A 27,922-nucleotide genomic window follows, 5' to 3' on the forward strand; every position below is an offset into this window, starting at 1 on the left:
GCCCAGGGCTATGCCAGGGTGGGGGGGCCGGGAGGGCGAGCGACTCGCCCCCCCACCACCTGTAGGATCTCCATGAGCTGAGCCCCTCCTTTCCTAAATTGTGGCCCCCTCGGTCCGCCCCCCTCGAGCGGCTTCGCCATGGGATGTAACATGTGTGTGGTAGAGAAACCCGAAGAACAATATCGGGTGATGCTGCAGGTAAGAGAGGGAGGGAGGGAGGGAGGGCAGGGATGGGGGCGGCATTGATTTTTGGGATGCGACTGATGGGACCAGGTGGGCGAAGCACTGAGGGAATTGTGTGTGTGGGGGGGCGCGAGTGAGTGGCAGGGGGTGGTACGTCCGTGCAAAATGAAAAGAGGGCAGAACAGGGTCGTCTGGGGAAAAGGAAGGCACTGGAAAGGGTCAAGGGAGTTTCCAGTCGTTTCCACTGGAAGGGCTGTTTGGGTCATGGGGTGTGTGTGAACAAGGTGGAGGGATGGAATATGGAGGTGTCTGCGGGATTAAAGATGTTTGTTGGGGGTCGGGAAGGACATCAAAATAGGAATGCCAGGTTGTCTTTTGGGGTGGAGTGGGGATTTGGAGTATCATTCGGAGAATAGAGGGGGGGGTGTTTAATGCTGCAATGGGGGAGGGACCAGGTACTGAGTGAGGGGAGGTTGCTAAGCAACTAATCTCCCCCCCTTTTCCCATAGCGTACAGTGTCTGAAATAATGGGAAGAGGGTTTCTGCAAAAAAAAAAAGGCAGGGGGGGGGAGAAAAAATTGGGATGAATGGCACTGAGCAGCGAAGGGTGAAGCAATGGTTTGAGAAGGGAGTGACAGGTATTCATTCATTGATTCATTCATTCATACATACACTGGCTTCCATCTCTCCCTCCCAGTCATTTCTTTCAATCCCCCAGTTTCCTTGGGTGATTTCCCTGGTCTGGTATCTGTTTCTTTACTCCTCCCTTCCCTCCTCTTTTTGTCTTTTTCTCTCTCCCATCATTCTAGTTTTCAATCTCTCCCTCCCTCCCTCCCTCCCTCCCTCCCCCCCTCTCTTGCTTTCCTTTGTATGTACCATTTATCCAGGTCTTTTTCCATCACACTCTCTCATCCCAGGTCATAGTACACAATCAAACCGTCTCCTAGTCTGCATCACACAAATGGAAGCTATGTTGTAATTGGTAAAGCAGAGGTTTTTTTAAAAAAATAACAAGAAACCAAATGTTATACATTTCAAAGGCTGAATTTTCCAATATTTTCTCACAAGGCTGCACGGTTAATTTATACCTGCCTATGTGCAGAACTGAAATATATAGTACTATATATTTCTGTTACCAAAGTAATTACATAGCTGGGTTTTTGTAAATAATCTTGCTTGCTCCACAAAGGACCATCTATTCTTTTGTCTTACGTCTTACTGTCATTTAAATACTGTCAATATTTAAATGCTGTTAATTTAGAGATTTACAGCATGAAAATAGCAAATAAGCTCATTTATACAACTGAGAAGCAAATCCAAATACACTTGCATAACATTGGTCTCTGTATAGCCTTTTGATAGAAAAGTGTTCATAAGATCACCTCTCATCAGCCTTCCTCAACTCAGCATAGGTTGAATGTCAGCCCCCATAATTCCCAATCAGCAAAACATTGGGCAAGAGCCATCTGGGGAGGTAGGGTGTCCTTTTGAAATTTTATTCCAGTTGCTGATCATGGGAATCAGATTTTCATACAACAGAATGGACTTGACTGATGTCCTCAGTATGATAAATTATCTTTTTTTTTCTACAAAGAAAGGCCAAAGGAATCTGTGCATTAGATTAGAACAGCTTGATCGGCTAATGATTAGACTCAGCTCTGCACATCGTTCCTATCTTCATCTCTTTGTAATAAAATTGCCCCTCGCTGTGAGAAATAAATGGGATGAAAAGAGAATCTGTAGCTCATAGCATTCTATGAGCTGAGCCGAGAGATCTAGGTGTACTCTGGGTATTTCCAGAAGCCCTGTTTTATAGCTCAGGATTTCAACAGGTGACAGCAAGAGCAGGAGAGCTAAGCTTTTTCCTCTTCTGTTGTGTATGGACCCACTCCATATCTTGCTGAAACAAAATTAAGAAGTTGGGATCCTGGTCCCTCCAGATATCTGAAAGACAATTCCTATAATTTCTGACTGTTGGTCATGGTGGATAGTTTTTACGGGAGTTGTAGGCACAACATCTGGAGGATACAACGTTGCCTTAACCTGAAGATATATTCCAGTTGCTTTTAACCTGAGAATTTTTAGAAAGGGAAGGTGGCGTATAAAATGAATGAACAGGTTATTTGAGTTTATTAATAGCTTTAAAAACAGTCTTCCCTAACTTGCTGACATTGTGATGTCTTATAACTCCTAATTTCCAATCATCGTGAACTATGAAATTTGGTCCATCTTGTATGGGGGGGGCACAAGGTGGGAGGCATTGCATTTAATTCTCGGCATAAGTTCTAGTTTAACATTTTTACTTTCAATAGCATTTGAGTAAAACATTTTAGAATTCACAATGCCATTCTTATTATGAGATTTCACAAAGCCTGAAACAAAAATACTCTCAATGTGTCAAACAATACATTAGGAAAAAATATACAGCATATACCGGTAATAAAAAAGTCAGCAAATAAACCTTGCTTAACTAAAGTTGAAACTTATTTGAATCCAAAGATTACTAGCATTTGCTAGTAACCAGAGTGTAGAAAATCCTGACACAAAAAATACTATATAGTCAAATGGTACTGCAAGGAATGATAGATTGCTCTTTGTTTCTTGGATTTGAAATATGTAAGTGGCCAAAGAAAAGAAATAAATTTCATAAAGATTTAATCAGTCTGGAAAATGGTCTTGTCCCAAAAGTCACACCTGGCTGCATCTTTCTGATGCTCATGTCTCCACAAAGTTGCCTTTCTCTCAATTTTGGTGGAGCAGTGGGCTAATGCCTCCTTAAGTAACACCAGCTGCCTGCATTTAGTGCAGATTCGCATCCCACCAGGCTCAAAGTTGACTCAGCCTTCCATCCTTCCGAGGTAGGTAAAATGAGGACCCAGATTGTTGGGGGCAATTAAGCTGACTTTGTAATAATGCCGCTTGGGGCCCCCCGAAAGCCCTAATAAGCAGGCATATACATAGAATGAAGGCTATTGCTAAGCACATTGATTTGTGCTTTAAATTGTAAGCCGCCTTGAGTCTTCGGAGAAGGGCGGGATATAAATGGGATTTTAAAAAAAAAATCCAGACCACGAGTGACACAATTTTAAGTCCTTTCTAGCAGTGATCAGACAGCGCATTCCCTCTTATGCCACATCAGCCTTATCTACTACTAAAGGACTGAACACACAAGCACAGAAGAATGTAGAAGATAGAAGCTGGGTTGCCTCTCAGAGAAAGAAAAAGAAGAAAGGAGAACAACTAAATAAAAGTGCTCCATGTAATGCAGCTCCCTTTGTAACTTTACCTTGGACTGTAAGAAAACAGAGAGTAGAAGAAAAGGCATAGGGTGGAGCCTAGAGATGATGGACAGAATTCCACAATTAGACCCGCCTCCATTCCTGCTAAAGGCTGTTATTGGCAGATGCTTTTCCAGCTGGCTGGCAACTTGCAAAAAAGAGAATAACTAAACTAGAGGAATCAGTCAATCATTTTATCAGGTACTGCACATGAAAAATCAAGGCAATATCATCAATATCATCAGTATCACAGTTGTAATCGAGGCAGGGTAGAGATCCGCAACAGTCAGCAATTGGGTGGAATGCTCCTGAAAAGGTCCCCCAGGTTTCATATGATAATATGTAAAGTTTTAATGAGTACATTCCACCTATAATAGGGTACAATTTCTCCCAGATGTTTTATTAATCATATCTGCATTCCAGAGATCGCCATTATTAAAATACATACAAAATGTCGCTGAAATATCTGAACTCTTAACAATTTATCTACTGTTAATCCTCAAGTTACAAGGAACTCAATTACGGTTGTAAGTCATGACAGTCATAAAGCGGGCCACCATATAACTTGACCAATTTTACAGTATTTTTGCAATGCTTGTTAAGTGAATGCCGTGTTGTTAAGTGAACTCATTGTTCACTACAGGGCAGATTTTGCCTTAAGCTAGAAGTAAACACCGGTTTCCAGGCAAAAACATAATAAATTCCAGGGCTGTGGGGCTCTGCAAATGTATTTAAATGAGGAAAGCGGACATCAGATTTTCATAAGTAGTTTGGGGGGGGTTAGTCATAACTTTGAATGGTCACTAACTAACCCATCATAAGTCGAGGACTACCTGTACAGTATAATTTCAAATAGTATTTACCAGCTTTTCCATCCTTTATTTTTCTCCATCTGTGTGGCTAGTATCTCATCTAGAATTTTACCATCAGCCTAACAGCCACTAAGTATAATAATCCCCAAATTCCAGTCCAATCCAAGGCTATGTATTCTGTACTCAGGTCTTCCAGGTTCATCTCCCAAACTCTCTGTGCACAATGAATTCTAACAACAGGCTACGAACCTTTTATTCTGAACTTTAGGGGAAGCTATTTACAGGAAAGTATTTCTGCAAACTCCTAAATTCTTTGGTTTTCAGAGTATAACAGGGACATGAATGTTGTTTGGATGGGACATGTAAAATTTCTCCTTCTGTTGAGTGACTCCCACAAATTTTATTGTTTGATCATCAGTTGATTGATTAATGTATTGGTTGATTGATTGTGTGCTGTCAAGTTAGTTTGACTCTTAGCAACCACATAGGTAGATTTTCTCCATGATGACCTACCCTGGTCCTTCAGCTCTTTCAATGATACCCCATTGTCATGGCAACTGAGTTCATCCATCTTTCTACTGGTTGTCCTCTTCTTCTTCTTCTCTTACTTTCCACCTTCCTCAGCATTACAGCCTCCTCCAAAGAGATAGTCTTTGCATAATGTATCTGAAATAGAATAAATTAAGCCTGACATTAATTGCACAGAATAGCCTGGATAGAGTTTTCATATCATTTTGTGTCTATTAGTAAATTGACACATGTTTAACTACAAGTTATTAAGCTATGAAATGTCAGTGAATATAGACATCTGTATATATATATTGGTCTTGGTATTCACATAAGTTCAAGGCAATAATGAAACAGAATTCCATGGTCTCTAAGCAGACCCATTCAAGAAACTGAGTTTTCTCAGCAGATCCTGTATCCGTGGCTTTGATGGTTAATGAATGTGTATCAAAATTTATTGCTAGTTTATGACAACTAAGTAGTAGGGCCTGTCACACAATTTTTAACCATAACCTTTTTCTTTCATGGCACAAAATGATCTTCTCCCCAGTTTAGCTTCCCCTTGAGCTCCGGATGGCCCCGGATCTCCAGTCCTTTCATCGTGACCTCAAAACATTTCTTTTCCATCAGGCTGACCTGGACTGACGATAGGGTTTTTTTAAAAAAAATGTTTTTAATATTTTATCACTGGGGCTTGTTAGTTTAATCTTTTTTAACATTTGTATTATTGTGTTTTATTGTTGTTAGCCACCCTGAGTCCTTCGGGAGATAGGGCGGCATATAAGTCCCAATAATAAATAAATAAATAAATAAATAAATAAATTTAATGGACCAATTGCTAGACACTGGACAGATGAAAAGAGAAGCAATTGAGGTTACCATCTCTGGCCTACAATACCTCAGGGAGACACTAGATGGCATCAAAGAATAACTTGCTGTTATCCAGAGCAATTCTTAAGAGCAATGTGGTGGCCTAAAGGTGGAGCTCCCACCTTACAATCAGGAGGCTGTGAATTCGATCCTAGGTAGTGGCATATATATTTCTCTCTCTGGATACAAAGAGAAATATCTGCTGTGAGCTCTACATAGGCATCAGGAAGGGCTTCCGGCCAGTAAATGCTCAGCTCCATTCACCCACCCTGACTCTACCCTGATGTAAGGGATTACACGATCATTAAAAGGAAAAAAAATCCTGAGTAATTCTTAAAATGTAGTCCTAGGATCTCTGGGGGCGCCCCCACGACCTTCTCAGGAGTCTGAAAAATCAAAATTACCAGCCTTTATTAAAAAAATAATATACAATATTAAAATCTCTTCAATCATGGGAAGCAGTAGCAGCAAATGTGTTAATTTTAAATTTTAATATAGTAAATATCAATAAATATAACCCGTGCAAACAAAAGCTTTCCATAATTAGTGGAAAGGAGCCCTGAGAGAAAAAAAGTTTAAGATATACTGGTCTGGAGCTTTACAACCCAGGTTTTACAACCTGTGGAGGAATATTATGCCTAGACGCAGCAAAATGCTAATGAAATAATCTAAAGAATAGCTCTGAATATGAGATACTGTGTTATGTAGGATGCTATCTACAGGTTTGTGAATTGCCTATGGCCTGGTGACCTAGCTGCAGGTTGGTAGAAAATGCTGGACTGGGATTAAGATGGTCTTTTGCAAATTAAAGTTGGCATCAGTGGTTTACTTCCCAAGGGAAGAAAATATTTGGGTAAAGGTAGTCCTCAGTTAATGATTGCCCTGTTTAATGACCATTTGAACTTATGATGATGCTGAAAAAACAGGTTTATGATCAGTCCTCAAACTTACAGTGGTTGCAGCGTCCCATTGTCACAAGATCGCCAAGTGCAAGCTTCTGCTGATGTCAATGGAGATGCTGGCAGTAAGTTGCAGGTCATGGTCACATGATGTCACCCTTAATGACTGCAGTAGAAGTGATGTTTTAAGTTTGGTGTGACCATGTGATGAACTGCATTGCTTAATGACAGAATTTCAGGTCCCAATTGCAGTCATTAAGGACTACCTGTAGTTGTGGTTAGGTTGACATGACTGGAGCGCAGTCAAGTACTATGAAGTTTGATAGCCAACGTCCATCAAAGCATTGTGTGGTTGGTTTTATTTGGGTTTAGTGTGACTTGCCAACACATTTGTAAAAACACACATCAGTCAGGTCATACTAAATCTGGTTTGGCACTTTATAGACAAAAATAGCCACACTATCAGTATTAAGGATTATATGCATAATCAACACCAAAGCAAAAAATATATATGGAGAAAATTAGTATAATTCCTTTCTTTCTCTTATGTTCCTTAACAGGATAGGATTATGGCCATTTCTTGTAGTAGAGACAGATAGATATGTACACGTACACACACACACACACACACACACACACACACACACAAAACCCCCACTGGTTAAGCTGTGTTGTACACCAAGACACATAGAACATACAACATGGCATTTATCAATGCAGTGACAAACAATATAAACACCTTGTAGACACATATTACAAAAACATTACATTCACAAATAATGCCATATGTATCTAGGGGGAAAAAATATCTCCAATTCCGGTGGTGTCCATTCTTTCACAATGCTTCTTATGCATACATAGTTTCTTCTCCCAGTTGAAACGATTGTAGTAGACACGCAGAAAAACCTCTCTAGAGCGCACGCTTGCTTAAGGCCTTCTCTGCTCTAGTGGAATTGAACCTTGCATTCTAATGTTAGATTCCAGCCAAAGATTTTTATAAAACTGTGGAGGGGGGATAGCCATGGCTCAGTAGAAAGATGGAGAAGGGGAAAAGAGTAGAGATCAAGAAGATGATGAAGGAACGCCTGAAGAGCAATTTGGAGAAAAGGAAGAAGAAGAAAAAATAAACACACAAAGGGAAACTATGGGGAACCATCAGCTGAAAGGTTGAGGCTGGATAACACTCCCAAGAATGTGATTGGCATTTGTCATAAATTCCTACAGGGCCTTCCTTAGGCAAAGAATATCCTCCTCATTCCCAACCACAGCCCCTCCCCAATTCACTTGTCTTCCTCACAGGTTTTTTTTCTAATGCAACCTCTTTTCTCTACCCTGTAGCTTCTTTGATGGTCTGTCACTAACCTCGTACCCTCCTCTCCCCACACAATCTTCTGTATTATTTTTTATTTAAGATCTTAACTCTCCCACCCCACCTCTGGGGAATGTTCCCCTGGTGGTCCACAAGGCAAGCAAGCAAATTATCTATTTTCCTAGATTCTCCTCCTGCCCACCTTGAACTTCCCACAGCCCCAAATGGAAGAAGAAAAAGAAAGGATAATTCACATTCCCCACCCACCCACCACTTCTAGAGTTTGAAGCTAGCGAGTAGGAAGGAGATGTGCTTTGCTTTTGATCCCCTTTACCCATATTTTCCTTTTTCTCCCCAGCTGCAGATGCCTGTATCAATCACTTCAGTTGCCATGGTAACTGCAGCTGCAGTGATGGAGAGAGATGCACCCATGCAGGCACGCGCAAGCACACACACACACACACACACACACACACACACTGTTCTGCAAAAGGTAATGTGATGCATGAAATCCTTCAGCATACATATGAGGATACACTGCACAACGACAAGCTCACAGGTGCGTCAGCCTGTGACGCATAATGAAGTGATGGCTGGGCAAGTTCCCACAGTAACTGCATCCTCTCTTGCATTTTGTTTGAGAGTGACAGAACACACACAATGTGGAAAATGGGTGTGCCGGGGGTTTGCCTTCTGGGAACCCAAATAGGCAGACTCTACCACATGGTTTGGAAAATGAGGGACTATAGGCATTATTTATCAGTTTGAGGTTTATGAGGAGAAATGCATTGCACTTGGAACTTCAAGAGTATGAGGATTCTTGAGAATTGCCTACGTCAAGAGGTTTTGCATTAAGGTTTTATCTGCTTTCAAGAATCAGTAACTGAATTGGGAGAAACTTCCAAGGACAGAATTCATAACAAAAGTTCTCCAGTGGTCTCTTTTTTAGTGACAACACAACAGCTTTTTGTGTACAGAGACACCGGAGCTTGGGGAAGGGGCATGGTGGTGTAATAGTAAGCCAGGATTACCTCTGATATAGCTCTTTTCTTGTTTCTTTGATTTTTAATCTAATGGCTCCTTTATTGTGTTCTCTTTTTAACTTACCAAGACAAAAAGGTTTTGAACATGCTTATAGAGCTGAACAAAACTGAAAGTGATCTGATCACCAGGAATCCTTGCAAGATGGGTCTCTTTTGTTATCTTCCTTTCATCTCAAGACAGGGAGATCAGGCATAAAAGCTCATTTCAAATAGCCCTTTCAACTTGCCTGGCCTTTATAACCCAAACATTTTTTTCACTTCAGTCCCAGATAATATGTCCAATGTAAAAAATAATGGGACTTGGGATCCATCTACACCGATAGGGTCATCTTGGAGAGCATTGCCAAATAATGCAGTCTGTGTTGGGCTAAATGGACCATTAACTCCACTAGTTGTTTAAGGTGCCTATTGTTACACAGTAGGATTGTTTTGATTCAATTCACTGCAACTCCGTTTCTTTTTAAGCTCAAGCCAATTATAATGGAGCAGCAGTATGTTTTGTATTTCTAGCAGACCCATCACCTGAAACATACCATGGTTGGGTTTGTGAACTATGTCAGTCTAATGATGTATATAATATTTTTGAACTGAAGTCCAAATGTGGCCTTTAAATAACATGTTGGAATCAGTCAATTTTCAAAACACAAGACAGGAAGCCAGGTCAAAAATTAAATATAATTTTTATTTCATTTATAGTCTGATAAAAAATTAAGTTTGACCAATATGTGCACTGTGTAATTTCTCCCCTTCTGAGATCATAACAATTGCAGTAGGGTAGCAATTTCTGGAGAATTCTGAGTACTACACCAAGATTCTCGGGAGCCATCTGGGCCCTAAGGTATGGCCCTCTGAGGAAGCTACAGAATATATTGCTTTGTTCAGTTGGGGCACTGTAGTCCGTGAACCACAATTTCTGGTTAAGCAGAATATATGAACTATCCACTGTAGCTTTTTCAACAAACTGATTAAAATCAACCATGGCTTCACAATGAATGAACCAAGCTACTATCGCAGGCAGGCCCACCTAATAAATCAGTATAACTGTCAGACACAGATGAACACAGTCTGCCTGATTAGGAAGATGCATTTGATTTGGAGTGTTCTCAAGAGGTCTGTCTAAAACAGAAGTGCTGTTTGTGATAGATTTGTATAGCTGTTATTTGGGAAGAAAAATTGGACAGCTTTCCCTTACTTGGTTTGTGTGTTTATATTTGGCAGCAATAAGGACTTGTACTAGATAGGGTTTTTAGCCATTTTAGAGGATGATGAAGATAATGGTGGCGGTGTATCTCAGCAATCCTAATGGATACTAACAAACCCCAGTGCAAATAGTGTTGTGCTTTGGTCTTACAGGGATGGGAAAGATATGTTAGATGATCATATGTTGAATGATCTTTCAGGGATGGTTCTCTGATTATTCAAAAAGTGATGAGCCCAAAATATCTGTTGCTAAGCGATACAGTTATTAAGTGAATTTTGCCCCTTTTACAATCTTTCTTGCCACAGTTGTTAAGTGAATCACTGCAGTTATTAAGTTAATGACATGATTGTTAAATGAATCCCTGTTGACTTGGTTTGTCGGAAGGTTGCAAGAGGTGGTCACATGACCCAGGCACATCTCAACCATCATAAATATGAACCAGTTGCTAAACATCTGAATCTTGATCACGTGACATGGGGATGCCACAATGGTCATAAGTGTGGAAAAGCGGTCATAAGTCACTTTTTTCAGTGCCATTGTAACTTCAAATGGCCACTAACCAAATGATTGTAGGTTGAGGACTATCTGTATTGGGTGCATTCCCAATCTTTCAACAAAACAGGTTTTGGACAATTCGCCCCAAGTCTCATTCTCCCAGTAACAACCACTTGAGATGTGGTTTCATTGGGCACCAAAGGAGCAACATTAAAGACGTGTCAATGGCCCCAGCTAGTAAGATGTTCAGATAATGTAAACTGATGTGTCTTCCTTTTCAGGAGTACAGGCTCTGAGGTCCATTCTTAAACAAGAGAGGGATCCTTTCTATAAGAACTGTTGGTAGCACTAAGCATGGGTAACTATTCTGACACTGCCTGTGTTTTTAGTAGCCGTATACGTAATACGAATTGAACAGAGGCATTTTAAAAAGTGGATTAGAGTAGTGTTTCTCAACCTTAGCAACTTTAACTCCCAGAAATCCCCAGCCAGCATGCCAGAAACATAGGATACAGTTGAGACAGTTGGAAGGCAAAAAACAAAAAACAAAAAATGTGCTTTTTAAATGGTTATGTATAGGGTTTGCATCATGAGATACTTTGATAGAATTAATAGATTGTGAAGATAGCTGTTTCTCTCTAAAAAAAAACCCTATGCAAGCTTTTTTAAATTAAAGAGTATCGAGCTTAATGAGCTTCCATTCCCAGCCTCAGGTTTATTACCCATGAGAGTTAAGCCTATTTTACAGATAGTTCTGAGGATAAAATTGGATATATCCTTATATATGTTTTACTGAGTTTCTTGATTTATGAATTGTCCGTAATATTTAGGGACTGTCTGTATTACAGAAGCTAAGTACCGAATAAATAGATTGTCCTAATAATGGAGTCTGAACATATGTTTGTCTTTGTGCTTTTAGCATTTGAAACAAGACCCCGAATGACAACCACATTTATATGAATAATAATTAATGCATTTTATTGCTGCAACTCCATTCTGCATTACTGTGAATGACTCCAGAAAGAGGAATTGCCAGACATGTACACTTCTGATACAGTCCAGAAAAGGTCGCATTTCTAAACTGCAGGATCTTCCTTTCTTTTTTAGGAACTCCCTTTCACCAATTTGTAATAATTTGCATGAAAGCTCATATATTGTTCTAGGATAAGAAGGAATTATAAAAATCAATAACTAATTAAAATAACTAATTAAATAACTAATTGAAAAATTAGTGTACTTAACCATTATTATGCCAATTTTATTGCATTCTGTTTACAATAACTTTTTTGCCTTCTTGAAATAATGAATGCCTGGGATGACCAAACTGCCTGATTCAAAAACCTGTGTAGGTTTTCTACTGTTAAATTGGGAAAATTGAATCGTGTTAGGCTAGGATCTTCCTTGACCTAACTAGTCATCTAGGGTCAACCCATAAACCTGTAGCTCTGTATCTTTCCTAGCTTGGCACCATCTGAACAATGCAGTGTATGACTATTTGGCGGTGATGCGAATTATAATCCAGGATCTTTGGAGAAAATGACATTGGCAAATGTTAAAGTGGACTGAATGTAAAATTTTCTGAATGCAATTGCTGAAATTCCATAATCACCTGCTGCAAACAAATATAACTGGGATAATATGGATGTGATTTAAAGAGGCTGGGTATGTCTGAAAGACAGCAGCCAGGAGTAAACCAGAGGTGATGTTCTCGTGGTACAATATTTAGAAATTTGCATGAAGATACCTACATACACAAATATATTCAATATATATAATACCCAAATCATGTCAAGCTATTTTGGCTCCTAGGGTAACAATTTTTTGCTCTCCATGGACATGAAAATATAGTGATAATATCTTAAATAATGTAATGATCAGGTACTCTTTTGTGACATTTAGAACCTGCTGTTAAAATCCAGCAGTCTTTCTTTGTCCATTATTACAATGGGCTCTTGCAGCAGAGACTGGAGGAAAAGGCGAACTGCAATCCCCTTTTGGCAAATAAAATGGAGGCCAGTCTGCTATTTCCTTTATATGGAAGAAAACGTTTCAGTAAAAAAAAGGGAGAAAGCGATTTTGGGGAAGTTGCAAAACCAGAACTGTATGAGTAATAACTCAAGATATTTGAGGATGTCGTCACAGTGGACACATGAAGAAAGTGCAAGGATTTAGAACGTTCTGACAGCCTCTTTCTCTGCTCTTCCCCCTTTAGGTGAATGGTCGGGAACTGTCCCGTCTCTCGCAGGAGCAGACGCTTGAGGCCCTCCGGTGCTCTAAGGAACCTCTGGTCATCCAGGTGTTACGGCGCAGTCCTCGTAGCCGGGGTGGAGGTGGTGAGGGAGCCACCTCTCAAGGAGATGTCACAACCCTGGTCGATAGTGGAACCCAGACAGACATCACCTTTGAACACTTAATGGATTTAGGCAGGATCCGGCCACCAAGCCCTCCAGCCATGAGGATGGAACCCTATGGGCTGCCTGATCTGTAAGCATTTTCCTGAGGAAGACACACTATCCTCTTGTCTTCTTTATTTACCATTGATTGTACTTACATCTTGTACACTTCTGGTACAAGCCAGCCCAGGATAGCTAATAATATCAATCTAGGAGATAAAATCCTAACATGCATTAAATACTGTAATGATAAATGGAGGGTGGGCTGGTAGGATCTGCACAGGAGAAGTGAAGGGGAATCCTTCCTATTTCCTGGGAAGAGAGCCGGGGAAAATTGAAAGTACGGTAGGAAAAAGGAAAACTTACCTTCCTATCCTTTGTTGTTCTTCAAAGCCCCTCAATTGCACATGAATATTATGACCCTGTGGAATTCATGGAAGGAGCTGCTCCAGAGGCTGAGCGAGCAGAAGACCTAGAATACGAGGTGAGAATCTGAAACTGGAACCCATTTCAAGTTTCTGGCTAGAGCAGGATTTGGGATTACCATGATGTGTTTTCACATCAGAATAAATTCAGCTGTTTAAATCAAAGCTAATGTCTAAAACCAATCAGCTCGATTGGTGCTTTACTCAATAGGTCCCCAAATCCAGAAGAGGCATTGGTGCAAAAAGTTTACAGCCATGTTTTCTCAAAAGGGTGCAGGTGGCACTCGGAAAATATTTGAGCATCCTCTACCAATGTCAAATATAGGGTGGTGCCTTCTTGTCATTGTGAGAGAACTTTGAAGCAAGGACGAAAGGCTACTCATTTTGAACAAGGGGAGCAGCTTTCTCCTTCCGGTTGTGAACTCAACAGAGGATTGCCGTTAGAATTAGAGCCAAAAGGATCATAAAGGAGAAAACATGCTCAGAGGAAAGCCATAGTCTGAACAGGCTGCTTGCTATCTTCTAGAATAATCTAATTTGAACTGAGATTCTCAGAATCCACTTACTGTCTTAGAGTCATGAGAAAGAACATGGAGTACAGCAGCAGAAGGTAGTAGGACACCCTACTAAGACCAAGTGGTGGGCTGGAATTTTAAATATGGCTCCTCTTTTTGGAGGGAGATGTACTGAAACATTCTGTGGCAAATCCTCCTTATGGGTAGTCCTCACATAACAACCGATTGCTTAGCATGGGTAGTCCTCACATAACAACCGATTGCTTAGCAACCATTCAGATTCATGATGGTCTTCCCCAGAGCTGGTTAAGGCCCATTTTTGAAGTTCCAGACACAGACACACACACAGACACACACACACACACACACACACACACACACACAGCTCATGTGACCACATGTTGCGCCCTTGGCAACTGGCTCACACTCATAGCCATTTGCAATGTTCTGGAGTCATGTGACTGCGATTTTTGGCAGGCTTTGCTGATTTTGGTGTTAATTTCCAATTTCCAGCAAAAACACCCATTGGTGAAAATGGGCTCACTTAATGAGCACTGTGTTTTTTTAGCAACCTCTGTTTGATTAACAACGAGAAATACGACAGAAATTTAATCTCTTAATCTAATTTCCGCATGTAACACTTGTACTTAGTTATTGCCTCAGAGGTGACACAAAGGTGGGGGGGGGTTCGTTATTCACACATTCATTCATAAATGCTCAGCTGAGATCACAGCCATCAAGTGCTGAATATGCTTGTGTGACTTGAGCCTTATTTAGGCATATCTAAGTCACTGGAAGGGAGTGGCTGGGCAGTCCACATTTAAAAAAATTATTTTGAATTCAAAGATATATAAGAGAAGATCTAGAAAAAGAGATACCCTTGCATTTTGGGTTTTTTTTAAAAAGCAAAATGCAGGTACTTTTGTAACCATTCATTTAGCGACAGTTCAAAGTTACAATGGCACTGAAAAAGTGATTTACGGCCTTCCCTCACACTCATGACCCTTGCAGTTTCCCCATGGTTACTTGATCAAAATTTGGATGCTTGGCAACCAACATTTACTTAGGACAGGGATCCTCAAACCTGGCCACTTTAAGACTTGTGGACTTCAACTCCCAGAATTCCCCAACCAGCATGGCTAGCTGGGGAATTCTGGGAGTTGAAGTCCACAAGTCTTAAAGTGGCCAAGCTTGAGGACCCTTGATTTAAGATAATTGCAGTGCCCCAGGGCCATGGGATGACCACATGATTCACTTCACATCTGTAATGATTTGCTAACAACCATAGCCAAAAATGGCATAAAATCGGGCATGACTCACTTAATAACCACTTTGTTTAGGAATGAAAATTCTGGTCCCCGTTGTGATCATAAGTCAAAGGCTACCTAATAGAGGCAAGAAGTCTTTTAGTTGCTTGGATGCTCCTTCTTTGCACTATGTTTATTGCAGATACCAGATAAGCACATCACCAACTTTTGGCAGCAAAACTGGAGAATTCTCTGGGAGTTTAGAGGGCTGCAGGCAGCTTACAAGTTATGAATTGCCCACCTACCGTACTTCTATCTTATGGGTGGGTGAGATTTTTAAAGAGAAATAATGCCTGTAAAAGACCTAACTTTGGGTTTTTGAGTATATATGGAGGAAAGACAAACAGAGCCAATTCAATGAGATCTGGACCTTCTAGTCAGTTGACTGCATGAGGCATTGAGAATCAGAATAAGTTCTTACAAAAAGAACCTTCTGTTCCAGGGCATCTAAGAGAGGCAGATAGATTGTTTCACTGGGTGATCTTTGTGTGTTGTTTCTGTCTGTCTTGCAGGAGGTGGAGCTGTACAAATCCAGTCACCGGGATAAGTTGGGCCTGATGGTTTGTTATCGAACTGACGACGAGGACGATGTAGGCATCTACATTGGAGAGGTGGGGTCAGGGGCAGTGTTTAAATAGGTGTAGTAGGTTAGGTTAAATGAGGGAAAGAGAGATCTACATGTGGGGATTCAATGTATATGAATTGGGAGAGAACTGACAAGAGTTCCTGATTTTGTGCTCTTTGCTTCAACAGCCAGAAGTATCCATTTTGTGTAGGAGTGTGTCCCGTGTGTGTTTGTGTACAAAGGTGATTACTATTGGAGACAGCAGAAGCTCAGACTTGAAACTGAAGTTAGGATGAAATGTTCTAGACTATTTTCATTGAGGAAGGAGGAATGTGTAAATTCTGTAGAGGCTTCCTTCTTAAGCAATTTCATGACTATTTAGGACTACTAAACCCTAAAGAACTACAAAACTCCAGGTGACCACTAGATTGCAAAAAAGAGATGCAGACCATTGTAACCCTTTGCTGTCATCTAATGGTCATTCTGAATAATGCAACTCAGATTAATTAGTTCAACTATGGTGGTGATTTTGTTTGGGATTATGGCTTGCTTTTTCTATTCTCTATGGGACCATCGTGGATAGTCCCTTGCAATCTTTTTTTTTTTTAAAAAAATCACAATATTATGGTTTTAAATGTCATCTCTAGTTTTGCCACAAATCAAGATCCAGGAACATTTTTTATTAAAACTCAACAGCTATTCAATTTGTAGCATTCCATGCCAGCAGTTTCAGTGTAAATGGACATAAATCAATAAAAAAAATCAATACTCTCTGAAGTACCACAGTTTCATCTCTAGTGCACTGTGGAATTTTTTTGTTTCCTCCATTAGTTGAAGCTGATATAAACACATCTTTAAGTAGAGATTGGATTTGCAGGACATTTATCTTCAAGTCACTTATTTATTAACACTGTCCTACCACATCCATGATGAGCATATTTTGATCCTCATAGCTTGGAAGGATAGTTAGGGTATTTCGGTATTTCTCCAATGTTGTGCTTGCAATACAGTAGTCTTTTTGCAGTTACCATATACGAAACCTATGAGTCTTTTCTAACTGGTTATCCATAGCTCCCAATTAAAAAAATCTAGTTTCATCTGAATATTGACCTTTAAAATTCTTTGTAGCATATGTATTTGTATCCAGTATCCTTTTTCTTGTTCACATCCACTATGCACGGTAAGTTAAAAAGTCCGTATTTTTCACATTTCCAAAATTGACTAGAAGTACTTATATATATTTTAGATAATTTCTCCAGTCATATATCAGTGCTACATCATTTTTTAGAAATTCTCTTAAGCTATCTCTGAATTTCAATTCTTTTAACAATATTCTCTCCCGTCGATCCATTTATATACTGTAACTAAAATTCTTAGCTCATATTATCATGAGTCTTTAACTTTTTTCTATTTTAAAATTCAATAGTTTATACATTTTAGCAATCACATGTTCATCATTTGTACAGTTTGATTTCAAATACTGTCTTTCTTTCTCTCAATTGTGCATATGAAAATCACTGAAAATTAAATCACTCTGTAGCCAATTATTTAACAAAATCGACCTATTACCCTTCTTAACAAATTTAAACAATCCTCGTTTTCATGGAGGTATGTATTATTTATTTAATTAGTTCAAAAGTATTTAAACAATCAATATTCCAAATTCAGCTATCCCCTTAATCCATTTTAAACTTTCTTAGTTAGCACTCATGGTAAACATTTTGCTATTAATTATTTTAAATTCCATATAATTATTTGTTTACTTTTTATTTTACTCTTTGGGTTGGAAGTACACTCACCGGGTAGTTTATGTATTCTGCTGGTTTCAAGATCTCTATAACATTTTCATCCCTCCCCCCCAATGCACTCTAGAAAGTAGAGTTGATGAACTCAGTGTCCTTTAGCAGGCTCCACTTGAGACTCTGAGCTTGATCTGGAGCACAGGTGGGCATTCTCACAGCTTTTTTTTTTGTCCACAAAAACTCCCTAGGTTTGGCCTCACTGTCTAGCTGGCAGTCTCTGCCTCAGATTGTCCCCATAATACAAAGGTGCGTTAGTCTGCCATTTCTCCATCTGGAACTATCCGGAGCATGTAGCATTGCACATTTAGGGCAGGAAACTCTGTGAACATCTGAAGTGTGTGTCTGGTCACTCTAGCTATTAACTGTGCATGGATAATGTCAAGACCCCACTCTCTGTGTTTATGATTCCTTTATCTTTTGACCTGTTCTGGAAAGGAAAAGTTACAGATAAAAGACAGATGTACTTTCAGGGACATTATCTTTTGTAAAACGGGGCACTTGGCCATGTTGGGATGTGTACTAGAGCTGGGGGCTCCTTGGTTCTTTGCTCAGCACTTAAAATGGGGATTATAGGCCTCTAGATGGGCATCTAGGGGTTTCTAGACATGGTTCATGGTGAAAAATTACGCTATATTTCAGTAACACATGAATGGCTACTGGCTACCCAGCCCAGATTCCAGGTTACTCAGTTCTCATAGTTACCAACCCCACAGGAAGCAAAAAGCCCTAACAGTTATCTTAATGTCCTTTCTCTTCTACTAGGTCAGTCCTAATAGCATTGCAGCCAAGGATGGACGAATTCGAGAAGGTGATCGCATTGTCCAGGTGAACATTAAGGACCTTCGCTCCTTCCGATGTGATCTAAAGACCTATTTGTTTGAACAAGCCGGCCTGGTCTGATGGGTTTTGGGATTTTATCACTGTTTTTATGTAAATTTATCTGTTTTATTGGGCATTATTGTTTAATCTCTTCTTAATTTTTGTATTTTAGTATTTATTGCCCTGTTCACCGCCCTGAGTCCTTCGGGGGAAGGGCGGTATACAAATTAAATTAAATAAGTAAATAAATAAAGTAATTAGGAGGGAGGGTGTTGTGGATTTTTAAAAGGACAGTTTAATATAGCCCCCGCCAACTCATAGTAGACTATAACCCCCATCATAGCCAGTCAGCACAACATTGGCTTGTAAGCTTGAAATGATGCAGATCATAATCCAAGTTAAAAGTAGAAGATCCAGTTTGGGAAAACTGGCTGTACTCTTATTGATTTATTCATTTAATTTGGTATACCATCAGCCATCAACTTGTTTTTTCGTACATTTTCTTTTTTTTTTTTTTAGATTAATGGAATGGAAGTGCAAAACCGAGAGGAGGCTGTAGCAATTCTTACCCAGGAGGAGCGAACAAACATTTCTCTGCTGCTGGCTAGGCCTGAGACTGAGGTGGGAATTGTTCATGGCTAAAAGAAAATAGGAAGTAAGGGAGCTGGGTTGTAATTCAGCTGGAGAACACGTGTAGTGTATACACAGGGGAGCCAGAACACAGATAGTCCTCCCTTAACATCCATTCATTCAGCAACTATTTGAAGTAACAATGCTGCTGAATGAAGGGTACTCACAACAGATCCTCATAGTTGTGGCTGTCCCCACAACTACGTGATACAGAGTGCCATACGTGAGATAAAGAGCTCAACAGAGTATGGTGAGGAAAGAAAACAATTCCTGCACACCTTCCCTTTTGTTTATTTCTATGGAACGCTGGGGAAAGGAGGTCTCATTTTGGTTGATTTGAACTGAAAACAGAGTGGCAGAGTTCCCCAAATCTATGCTTATTTTATAATGATAAGTGGAGGATGGGTGGGTGGGATCTGCACAGAAGAAGTGAAATGGAATCCTTCCAATTCCCCTCAATCCTGGCCTTGCTTCTGCAATTCACATTTCTCCTGCAATTCACTTTCTCCCCTGTCCCCAATCATTTTAATGAATTTTCACACACCTTTGTCAAATTGCCGGAAGCATGTTTGGCCCATGAGCTAATGAACAATTCATCTTAGAAACAGTATTTATTTTTAAAACATATTTATAATACAATATATAAATATTATAGCTATCATACATTCTTATGAAGGGGCTTCCATCAATAAAACAGTTCGCATACCCTTAATATTACATGTACATGATTCTAATTTTTTCCAGTGGTATTAAGAATTATATTAAGCAGACAAATGTAATATAAGAACCTAATACAAAAATACATTTATGAAAAGAAACAGAAAAAATATTAAAAAGTGTAAGAAAAAAATCTCCTGGAAAGTAAAAAACAATAACTTCCTCCTTCATTAATAGCAAATACATTCAACATTAACGACTTATCACTCTCTCTTAAAATACAGCCAAATACATCTTCATTTCATATCTCACCCTATTTGCTATTTTCTCATCTGTAAATCTTCAGAAATGAACCAGGAAAAATGAACAGAAAAACCTAAAAACATCATGTAATCCCCCTTTCCATTTAATTTAACCCCCCTCATCCTTCTCTTTAATAATCAAAATCTAATCCCAACTAACAAAAATTGCAAAAAATTAAAAATTATTTAACATTATCAGAAATGGTAACCCCTTATTTACATATCAAAATAATGTAGATGTTGCAAACTAACCTTTTACACCCAGGTAAGCATTCCCCCCACAAAAAACCCCTATCCAATTAAGATAACTATTAAGCATCACCAGAGATGGCAATTCATTTATTTATATTCAAATAAACCAATTTTTTATATTATTTCTTCTTCCTTCTGCCCATTCTTAAGACCCATAGATAAAATTCTGTTTTTTCTACTATCTTTATCTTGTATCTTGAAATTCTTGTCACCTTCATCAAGTCCATTTATAATTTTCATATTATAATACCAGTAGGTCTCATATACTTTAATTTAAAATAGATCACACCAGCTGCCTGCAATTAGTGCAGGTTCGAGTCCCACCAGGCTCAAGGGTGACTCAGCCTTCCATCCTTCCCAGGTAGGTAAAATGAGGACCCAGATTGTTGGGGGCAATTAAGCTGACTTTGTAATAATGCCGCTGGGGGTGTGTGTGAAAGCCCTAATAAGCAGGCATATACATAGAATGAAGGCTACTGCTAAGCTTGTAAGTCGCCCTGAGTCTTCGGAGAAGGGTGGGATATAAATGGAATAAAAATAAATAAAATAAAATAAAAAAAATAAATATATTATTTATATATCTTTTACAATTCTTAAATGAGCATCCAATTACATTCGTAAATCTAATATTTCCATCTCTTTTTTAATATAATTTTAAGTCCACCTTAAGGTCCAGTTTGATTATCTTCAAAGGAACTTGTTTGCCTTCTGTAATAACTTTTGGTTCCAGTATAGAGTTAAAAAACTCAAGTACAACTTGAATCCACAGAACAAACATTTCCTTTAAAGCAGCCATCTTCTGTTCTCTATTTATCGAACTTCAATCTTGCATTCAGTTGAAATTTAATCAAGACAATTTTTCCCCACACCATAAGAGCTTTCTAATTAACTTCAGTGTTTCTTTAAATCAATTTCCTCCGAAGTTTTAGCATTCAAAAACCTTCCAAAACCAACTTGATAATCACCCCTTTCCTGTGTATTGCAAAAACAGCAAAAAATAAAGATCTTACAAAGCTGGAAACACATTTTTTTCTTTTTAAAAGGATTGAACAGAAATTACCCAGTGACAGGCAAAGTTGGAGTTCCAAAGATTTTTCAATCTGTATGAAACAATCAAGGGAAAAACAAACATCTCTAAAGGGATTTAAAAAAAATAGATTTAATTGAGCCTTGAGTCCATGAAAGGCTGCATTTATAGAGCATGATGAAAACTGTGACTCCCAGCTGATTGCAAGGGGCTGCAAAAGGGTTGGATTCTGCCATTGACTCACAAAAAAACCTGTTGTTTGGAGTACATATGGGTAATCTGATCTCTTTTGATGAGAAACGGTTGATAAGCACAATTCTAAAACCAGCAACATGCCCATTTACCTGTCATGCCATCCAGTGCACACTTCATTGATTTGATCATCAGAATTTGGACAGTTCATCAAATGTTTTGCTGAAAGCAAAAAAAAACACAACACCACTTATCCCTGTTTCAATAATCTGCTAAACAAGTTGTCTAACGACAAAGTGAGAAAAAGCTAATTTGGCAAGACAGCTTGTTACATGCAAATTCTTCAAAATTTATTTATGAAAATGATGACAAACCACGGGGAAATGATTGAATAGTTGGGGAGCTAGCAGATTAATTGCAAATACGAACAAAGGCGAATATACATGTCCTGGGATAATGTTGCAGGATCCAATCTGGATCGGTCACCGGGACCAGAGTTTCTGTCTTCCGAGCTTTCGGACTGGTGCTGGAGCCTGTCTTCAGGGAACCTCTCTGTAGCAGAGTGTGTGCTGTTCTGTGTGTGGTATTTATAGTGCCTGTTGTAAGTAGGTCTTTAGATGTTGATTGGGGTATGTTGATGGCTGGCATTTAAGTCATTAGCTGTCGTTTGCTTGTGCTGCCCAGCCCTCATCTTCTAAGTACTTGATAGGCTGGTGGTAAATCAGCACTTTTTTTGACTGACAAGAAGGGGCTGTTTCTTTTATTTAATTATTTATTGCATATAATTAATTGCATTTAAATGAAATTGTATTTATCCTTTGACCTAGACCAGGGGTAGGCAACCTCGGCTCTTTTATGACTCATGGACTTCAACTCCCAGAATTCCTGAGTCAGCTATGCTGACTCAGGAATTCTGGGAGTTGAAGTCCATGAGTCATAAAAGAGCCGAGGTTGCCTACCCCTGACCTAGACCAACCTCATTTATATGTTTGGAGAACAATCAACAGCACACCACTCAAAGCCCAAGTATGATCTTGCCTACCCCAATTTTGGTTCATGGGGCCTAAATGCAACTAATAAAAGGATTTGAATTTAGATTTCAATTGTCCTGATGCTGTTTTTGGAAAGTGCATTTAACAAGAAAACCTTTGGTTTTATTCTTAGTGTGAATTATAGTACTTGTCTGATTTGAAGAGAGAGGAAAAAACCTTTAATAAGTGAATTTCACAATTACGGTACTTGAAATGAAATGAGCTTAGAGGGCAAATGCATCGGACAGTTTGGGTAAAATATGTTTCTATATTGGTTGTTCTGCGTTAGTAGCTACTAGAGTACAGGCTAGTAGAAAACAATTAAGCTGATGAAGATTGGGCACCTAGAAAGAACCTGGGATGGAAAATAGAAACTGGAGTTCCTGGCCTTTTTCATTCTGAGTCTATTCACTGTTCCAGCTGTCCAAACGTTGGAAGGACAGTGACCGTGAGGATTTCTTAGATGACTTTGGATCTGAGCATGAAGCTGGAATAAAACCACAACGGCTGCTTTCTCCCCCAGGCCAGCAGGTATGTGGTTTAGAAGTGCAAGTTAAGCAGTTGTTCTGCAGAACAGGCTGAAGCTTTTACTACTAAGCAAATAATACGCTTTGCATGGTTCAGACTGGTACTTTCTACTGCAAGACAGGAGGGTTTCTAGTGGGAAGAACATTTAGAGCAGACATGTCAAACACAAGGCCTGGGGGCCGGATCCGGCCCGCAAAGTGGTTTCATGCGGCCCGCGAAGCCATCCTGGAAACAGTGAGGGAACGGCCCCCATTGTCTTGGCCCTGGCCCAGAGACCCTCCTCCTGCCAAAGACCCTCAGATCTGTCCCACTCCTGCCCAGGCCCCCATAGGCACCCTTGATGCCAATGTTGTAGAGCTGGCCACGCCCACCCAGTAGGCCATATGCACTCTAGCCACGCCCACCCAGTAGGACACGCCCACCCAGGCCACGCCCACCCAGCCCCTTGAGGGCAACCGCAGTGCTGATGCGGCCCTCAATGAAATTGAGTTTGACACCCCTGATTTAGAGAATCCCAAGCAGAGAATGAGATTGCTCCCAATAGCTGTCTGAATGCTAAGCCACTCTGCTAAACTGAAGTTGTCTGGCTTGATTAGCAGCAGTAAATCTAGCTCTCCCCCTCCGCCCAGCACAGCCTGAAACAACAGGGCCTGAAGTTAAACCTTGGTTCTTATGTATGCAAAGAATATGTTCTATCGCTAAATTTTAGACTTTCCTGCTACTGATTTGAATTAATCCGATCATTCAGGCAGATGATGTGCATCTGCTTCCATTTGCCTCCAGTTCTCATTCCACTGGTTTGCAGTAAGGTTCTGCTCCCTTGCCTGCACAGGGGCAAAGCTAGCCGCATATCTTTTCCACAAGAATTTGGAATCCCCTTTTTCAATTTATGAAAAGGGCCAGGAGCATCATCTATTCTGCTCACTTCCACTTGTTTGGCCTTTAATTGGTACACCAAAAAGGAGGTTAAGATCTTCTGGCAGACTGTTGGATGACTTGTAGTTGGCTGACAAGAAAAGCTGACTTCAGGTTGTTTGTGAATACGTAGAGTCATCATAATATTCGTAACTGCCCCCTGTATGCCCACTTGTATACAGTAATATTTAGATTGTAAGGATACGTCAAGGAAAGTAACTCAGTTGTGTATGGAATTTTGTGTATGTAAGGTCACCTCAGTTTATAGATCATAGAATGCAGTGGGGGAATTGATTATCTCCCAAAGCACAATTTCCCATCTGACTTAACTAAATGCAAAATAGATTGTGGAAACCTAAAATGGGCCCAGAGCTGCATTAATTTCAGCCAAAGACTTCCCTAATGGACTGTTTTTGTCATTCATCTCTTTTTGCTCTGAGATGAAAGGGGCCAGAGAAGCCTTTGTAGTTGAAAGATGTGATGAATAGGGAGAAAACAATGGCAATGCTTTTGTAGTTGTCCGGATCTTGCTAAAGTTAATTAAACCTTTTGTCCATTTTCCAGTTACATAGGAATGTAGAACAGTCTTGGCCAAATTCAAATCCAAGAGTTTAACTGCAAGGGTCTAAGGCTGGCACAGAAGTGTCAGACAGGGCCAAAATCTAGAGCAGCTTTCCCTGAATGCTACCCTCTCCCTTTTCCTTAGGAGGAACCACTACAAGAAAAGCCTGCTGGGGATGCAGCCACACCTCTGACTAACAGCCAGGAGCTGGACAGTGGCGTGGGCCGGACAGATGAAAGTACCCGTAACGAGGAGAGCTCTGAACATGACCTGCTAGGGGATGAAGCACCCAGTGCTGCCAACACACCAGGCAGCCTGCGCAAATTTGGGCCTAGCCTCCAGCCTCGGGACTTCCATTATAGCATGGACTCCCTCCTGGCAGGGGAGCTTCCTAGTGCTGTGGGCACAGACCTGATGCCAGGACTTACCGATGAAGAGTACGAACGTTACCGGGAGTTGCTGGAGCTCAAGTGTCATCTGGAGAACGGCAATGAACCAGGGCTAGTGAGCGCTGCCCTGGATGTCAACCGCAACGAGGTGGCTCTGCTAGAGGAAGAGCTTCGCCACCTGGAATTTAAGTGCCGCAACATCTTGCGAGCACAGAAGATGCAACAGCTCCGTGAACGCTGCATGAAGGCCTGGCTGCTTGAGGAGGAAGGGCTGTACACCTTGGAAGGGGAGCCTAAGAAGCACGAACTGTCAGACATCACTGAACTGCCAGAACGCTCAGATAAGGACAGCACGAGTGCCTACAACACTGGAGAAAGTTGCCGAAGCACCCCCTTATTGGAAAGCCCCTTGCGTCGCTTGGCTGAGACCCCCAATCTCAACCGCACAGCTCCCCCTTCCCCACCACACCCTAAGTTCCGCCGGGAAGAGCGGGTGCGGCGCTGCCCCAAGGCAACTGGGGAAAGCAGCCCTTATTTGAGTCGACGTCAGCGGGAAGAGCAGCTACCTGCTCCCATCAGCCCTATGAGCTTAGCCAGCATTTGCAAGGACTCACTTGGGAGCAAAGCAGAACCCCGCATGGAGTGGAAAGTGAAGGTCCGTAGTGATGGCACTCGCTACGTGGCCAAGAGACCAGTGAGGGACCGGCTGCTCAAAGCCAGGGCCATGAAGATCCGTGAGGAACGCAGCGGCATGACGACAGATGATGATGCAGTCAGCGAGATGAAGATGGGACGTTACTGGAGCAAGGAGGAACGGAAACAGCACTTGATTCGAGCTCGTGAGCAACGGAAACGCCGCGAGTTTATGATGCAGAGTCGGCTGGAGTGCTTGAGAGAAAGGGAAGGAAGTGAAGCTCGGATTTCTGGTGAGGTCAACATCTTGGCACTGAGCCATCGTAAAACCATGAAGAAACGGAGCCGACGCATCTTGGACAACTGGATTACCATCCAAGAAATGTTGGCTCACGGCACTCGCTCAGCAGATGGCCGCAGAGTTTACAACCCGCTGCTCTCAGTCACTACTGTGTGAGTGTGGGAAAGAACACTGGAGGGAAGCTGAACCATTGTCTCCTGGCCAGACTGGAGAAAGGAGGATAAATACAGCTGTTTCCTCCTTGATTAATAGGACGATTGCTCTTTGAACATACTTGGGACCTTTTACTATTGTACTCCATGGGCTCCAATAGCCCTCCTCTCTAAACCAAATTTAGAGTGTAAGAAGCCCAGCATCCTTTCCTGCCTTAAGGACCGGGGGCAAAATAGGCCACCAAGCGTGCTACTGTCGGGAGCCTGCTAGAGAGTAAAGTCTGTTTTCCTGATGTGTGCACTATCTGTATTGAAGGCAATTGTACAAGTCTGTGGTCCCCTTTCACTTATGGGAAAGCTTTTGCCAGCTTGGTCCATGCCAATCCCATCCTGAAGCACAAAGAACCAATTCTCATCTATAGACAATGTGCAGAGCACAAGAAAAGGAGGCTCATCCCCATCAGCAGGACCAATGAACCTTTCCTGTCTTCCCAAATTGGGATGTTGTGACATCTTTCTTCTTTCTCTTTCCTCTTTTGTGATTGTGGTTTTACATTTTTTAAATTTCTCCCAGGATGGAGGTCCAAGCCCTGGAGGCTCAATCCACAAGTGACCCAAGAGCTCCCTTCCTGCATTTTCTACCATGTCACTGCCCTTCCCTCCCAGCTCAGGAAGAGGCAGTAGCTTAGCATAGGGAGGTTTTGCAATGGAAAGCTTGTAGCAAACCTTGTACCTGAGGCTGAAATTGCATTGTTACAATAAACAAATTTTAAAAAATGTTTTTATTCATTGAAACCAAGTTACACAAGTAAGCAGCATAAACACTTTTGAAACTGGGGCTGGCTGCCTAAAATTAGTAAAGCCAACCTTGCCAATGGGCGTTTGCGGGAAGAAGACAGATGGTAGCATAAAAGCAACAGGAGTGGAAAGGGGTGAAAATATTAGTTCACAGTACACAGCAGCTAACTTGTATGGCAAGCTTAGTTAACTGAAGCACTATTCATAGAATTAATCCAGTTTTCCAAGTTTACATGACACAGACTCGTAAACTAATCCCAACAATTGGGAGTTTACATTATAAGGCTACAATGTGAATCCAGCCAATGACTAGGTTTACCTATTGCACTTTTATTAGGTTGAGCAACCTGAAGCTTCCCAGTTGCAAGCTCTCTTCCCCATTAAAACCAGGATAATATGGGAAATCTTAGGTCTCTTCCATAGGTGTCCTGACCTCACCTACTTAATATCATTACCAGCAATGTCCACCCAAAACACATTGTGATTCTCAAGCCACCAAAAGATTGCTTGCCTCACATTAAGTAATTTCTCAACCCGATTTATTTAATAAAGCATTGTGAGTAGGAGTCTCATAATAATGCTTTATTAAATAAAATGGGTTGAGAAATTATTTAATATGAAACAAGCAACCTTTAAATTACAAGCAACCTTTTTAAAAAATTATACTAATCTGTGATCCACAGTTCATGGACTACAAGTGGTTAAGTTCATATTAGTTCATAGAGTTCACATCAAGCTAAAATCAAATAAACCAAATAATACCTTCGGATTCATACTGTGTGAATTGGGTCACTTACTGGAATAATTTCTGAAACCCTAGTCACCAAACGTTCATATTTTCTGAACAAATCTCAGTTGAAAAGGACTCAGGTACTGGGATATATCCCTGAAACTTGTTCAGTTATGCCCTTGAAAGAATACCACCCAGCTGGATGCTGGATGAACCAAAGTCCTTGCTTGGCGGTTGAAGGTAATTTAAGATAATTTTAGATGACAAAACTCACCATTTAAAATACAGGACTGACCAAAAGAGAACAGTGAAGGTACTCCAGTATTATTACACATCAGCATCTTTATCTTAGTATTAGCTTTATATTACATTACACAGAATTGTATCTTGCATACAGGAA

The 27,922-nt window shown here is 40.6% G+C and overlaps 1 protein-coding gene across 1 annotated transcript; it reads left to right on the forward strand.

Moving 5' to 3' along the window:
- On the forward strand, window positions 1-27,633 carry PDZD4 (PDZ domain containing 4). The gene is made up of 8 exons (XM_081320613.1): window positions 1-198; window positions 12,810-13,081; window positions 13,384-13,474; window positions 15,750-15,848; window positions 18,367-18,429; window positions 18,943-19,044; window positions 22,935-23,045; window positions 24,664-27,633. Exons 1-8 carry the CDS (start codon window positions 139-141, stop codon window positions 25,996-25,998), a joined length of 2,133 nt encoding a protein of 710 aa, XP_081176739.1. The 5' UTR covers window positions 1-138; the 3' UTR covers window positions 25,999-27,633.
- The last annotated feature ends 289 nt before the right edge of the window (window positions 27,634-27,922 follow it).

This window comes from Vipera berus (genome assembly GCF_964194415.1).
Source record: "Vipera berus genome assembly, chromosome: 2".
Lineage (NCBI taxonomy): Eukaryota > Metazoa > Chordata > Lepidosauria > Squamata > Viperidae > Vipera > Vipera berus.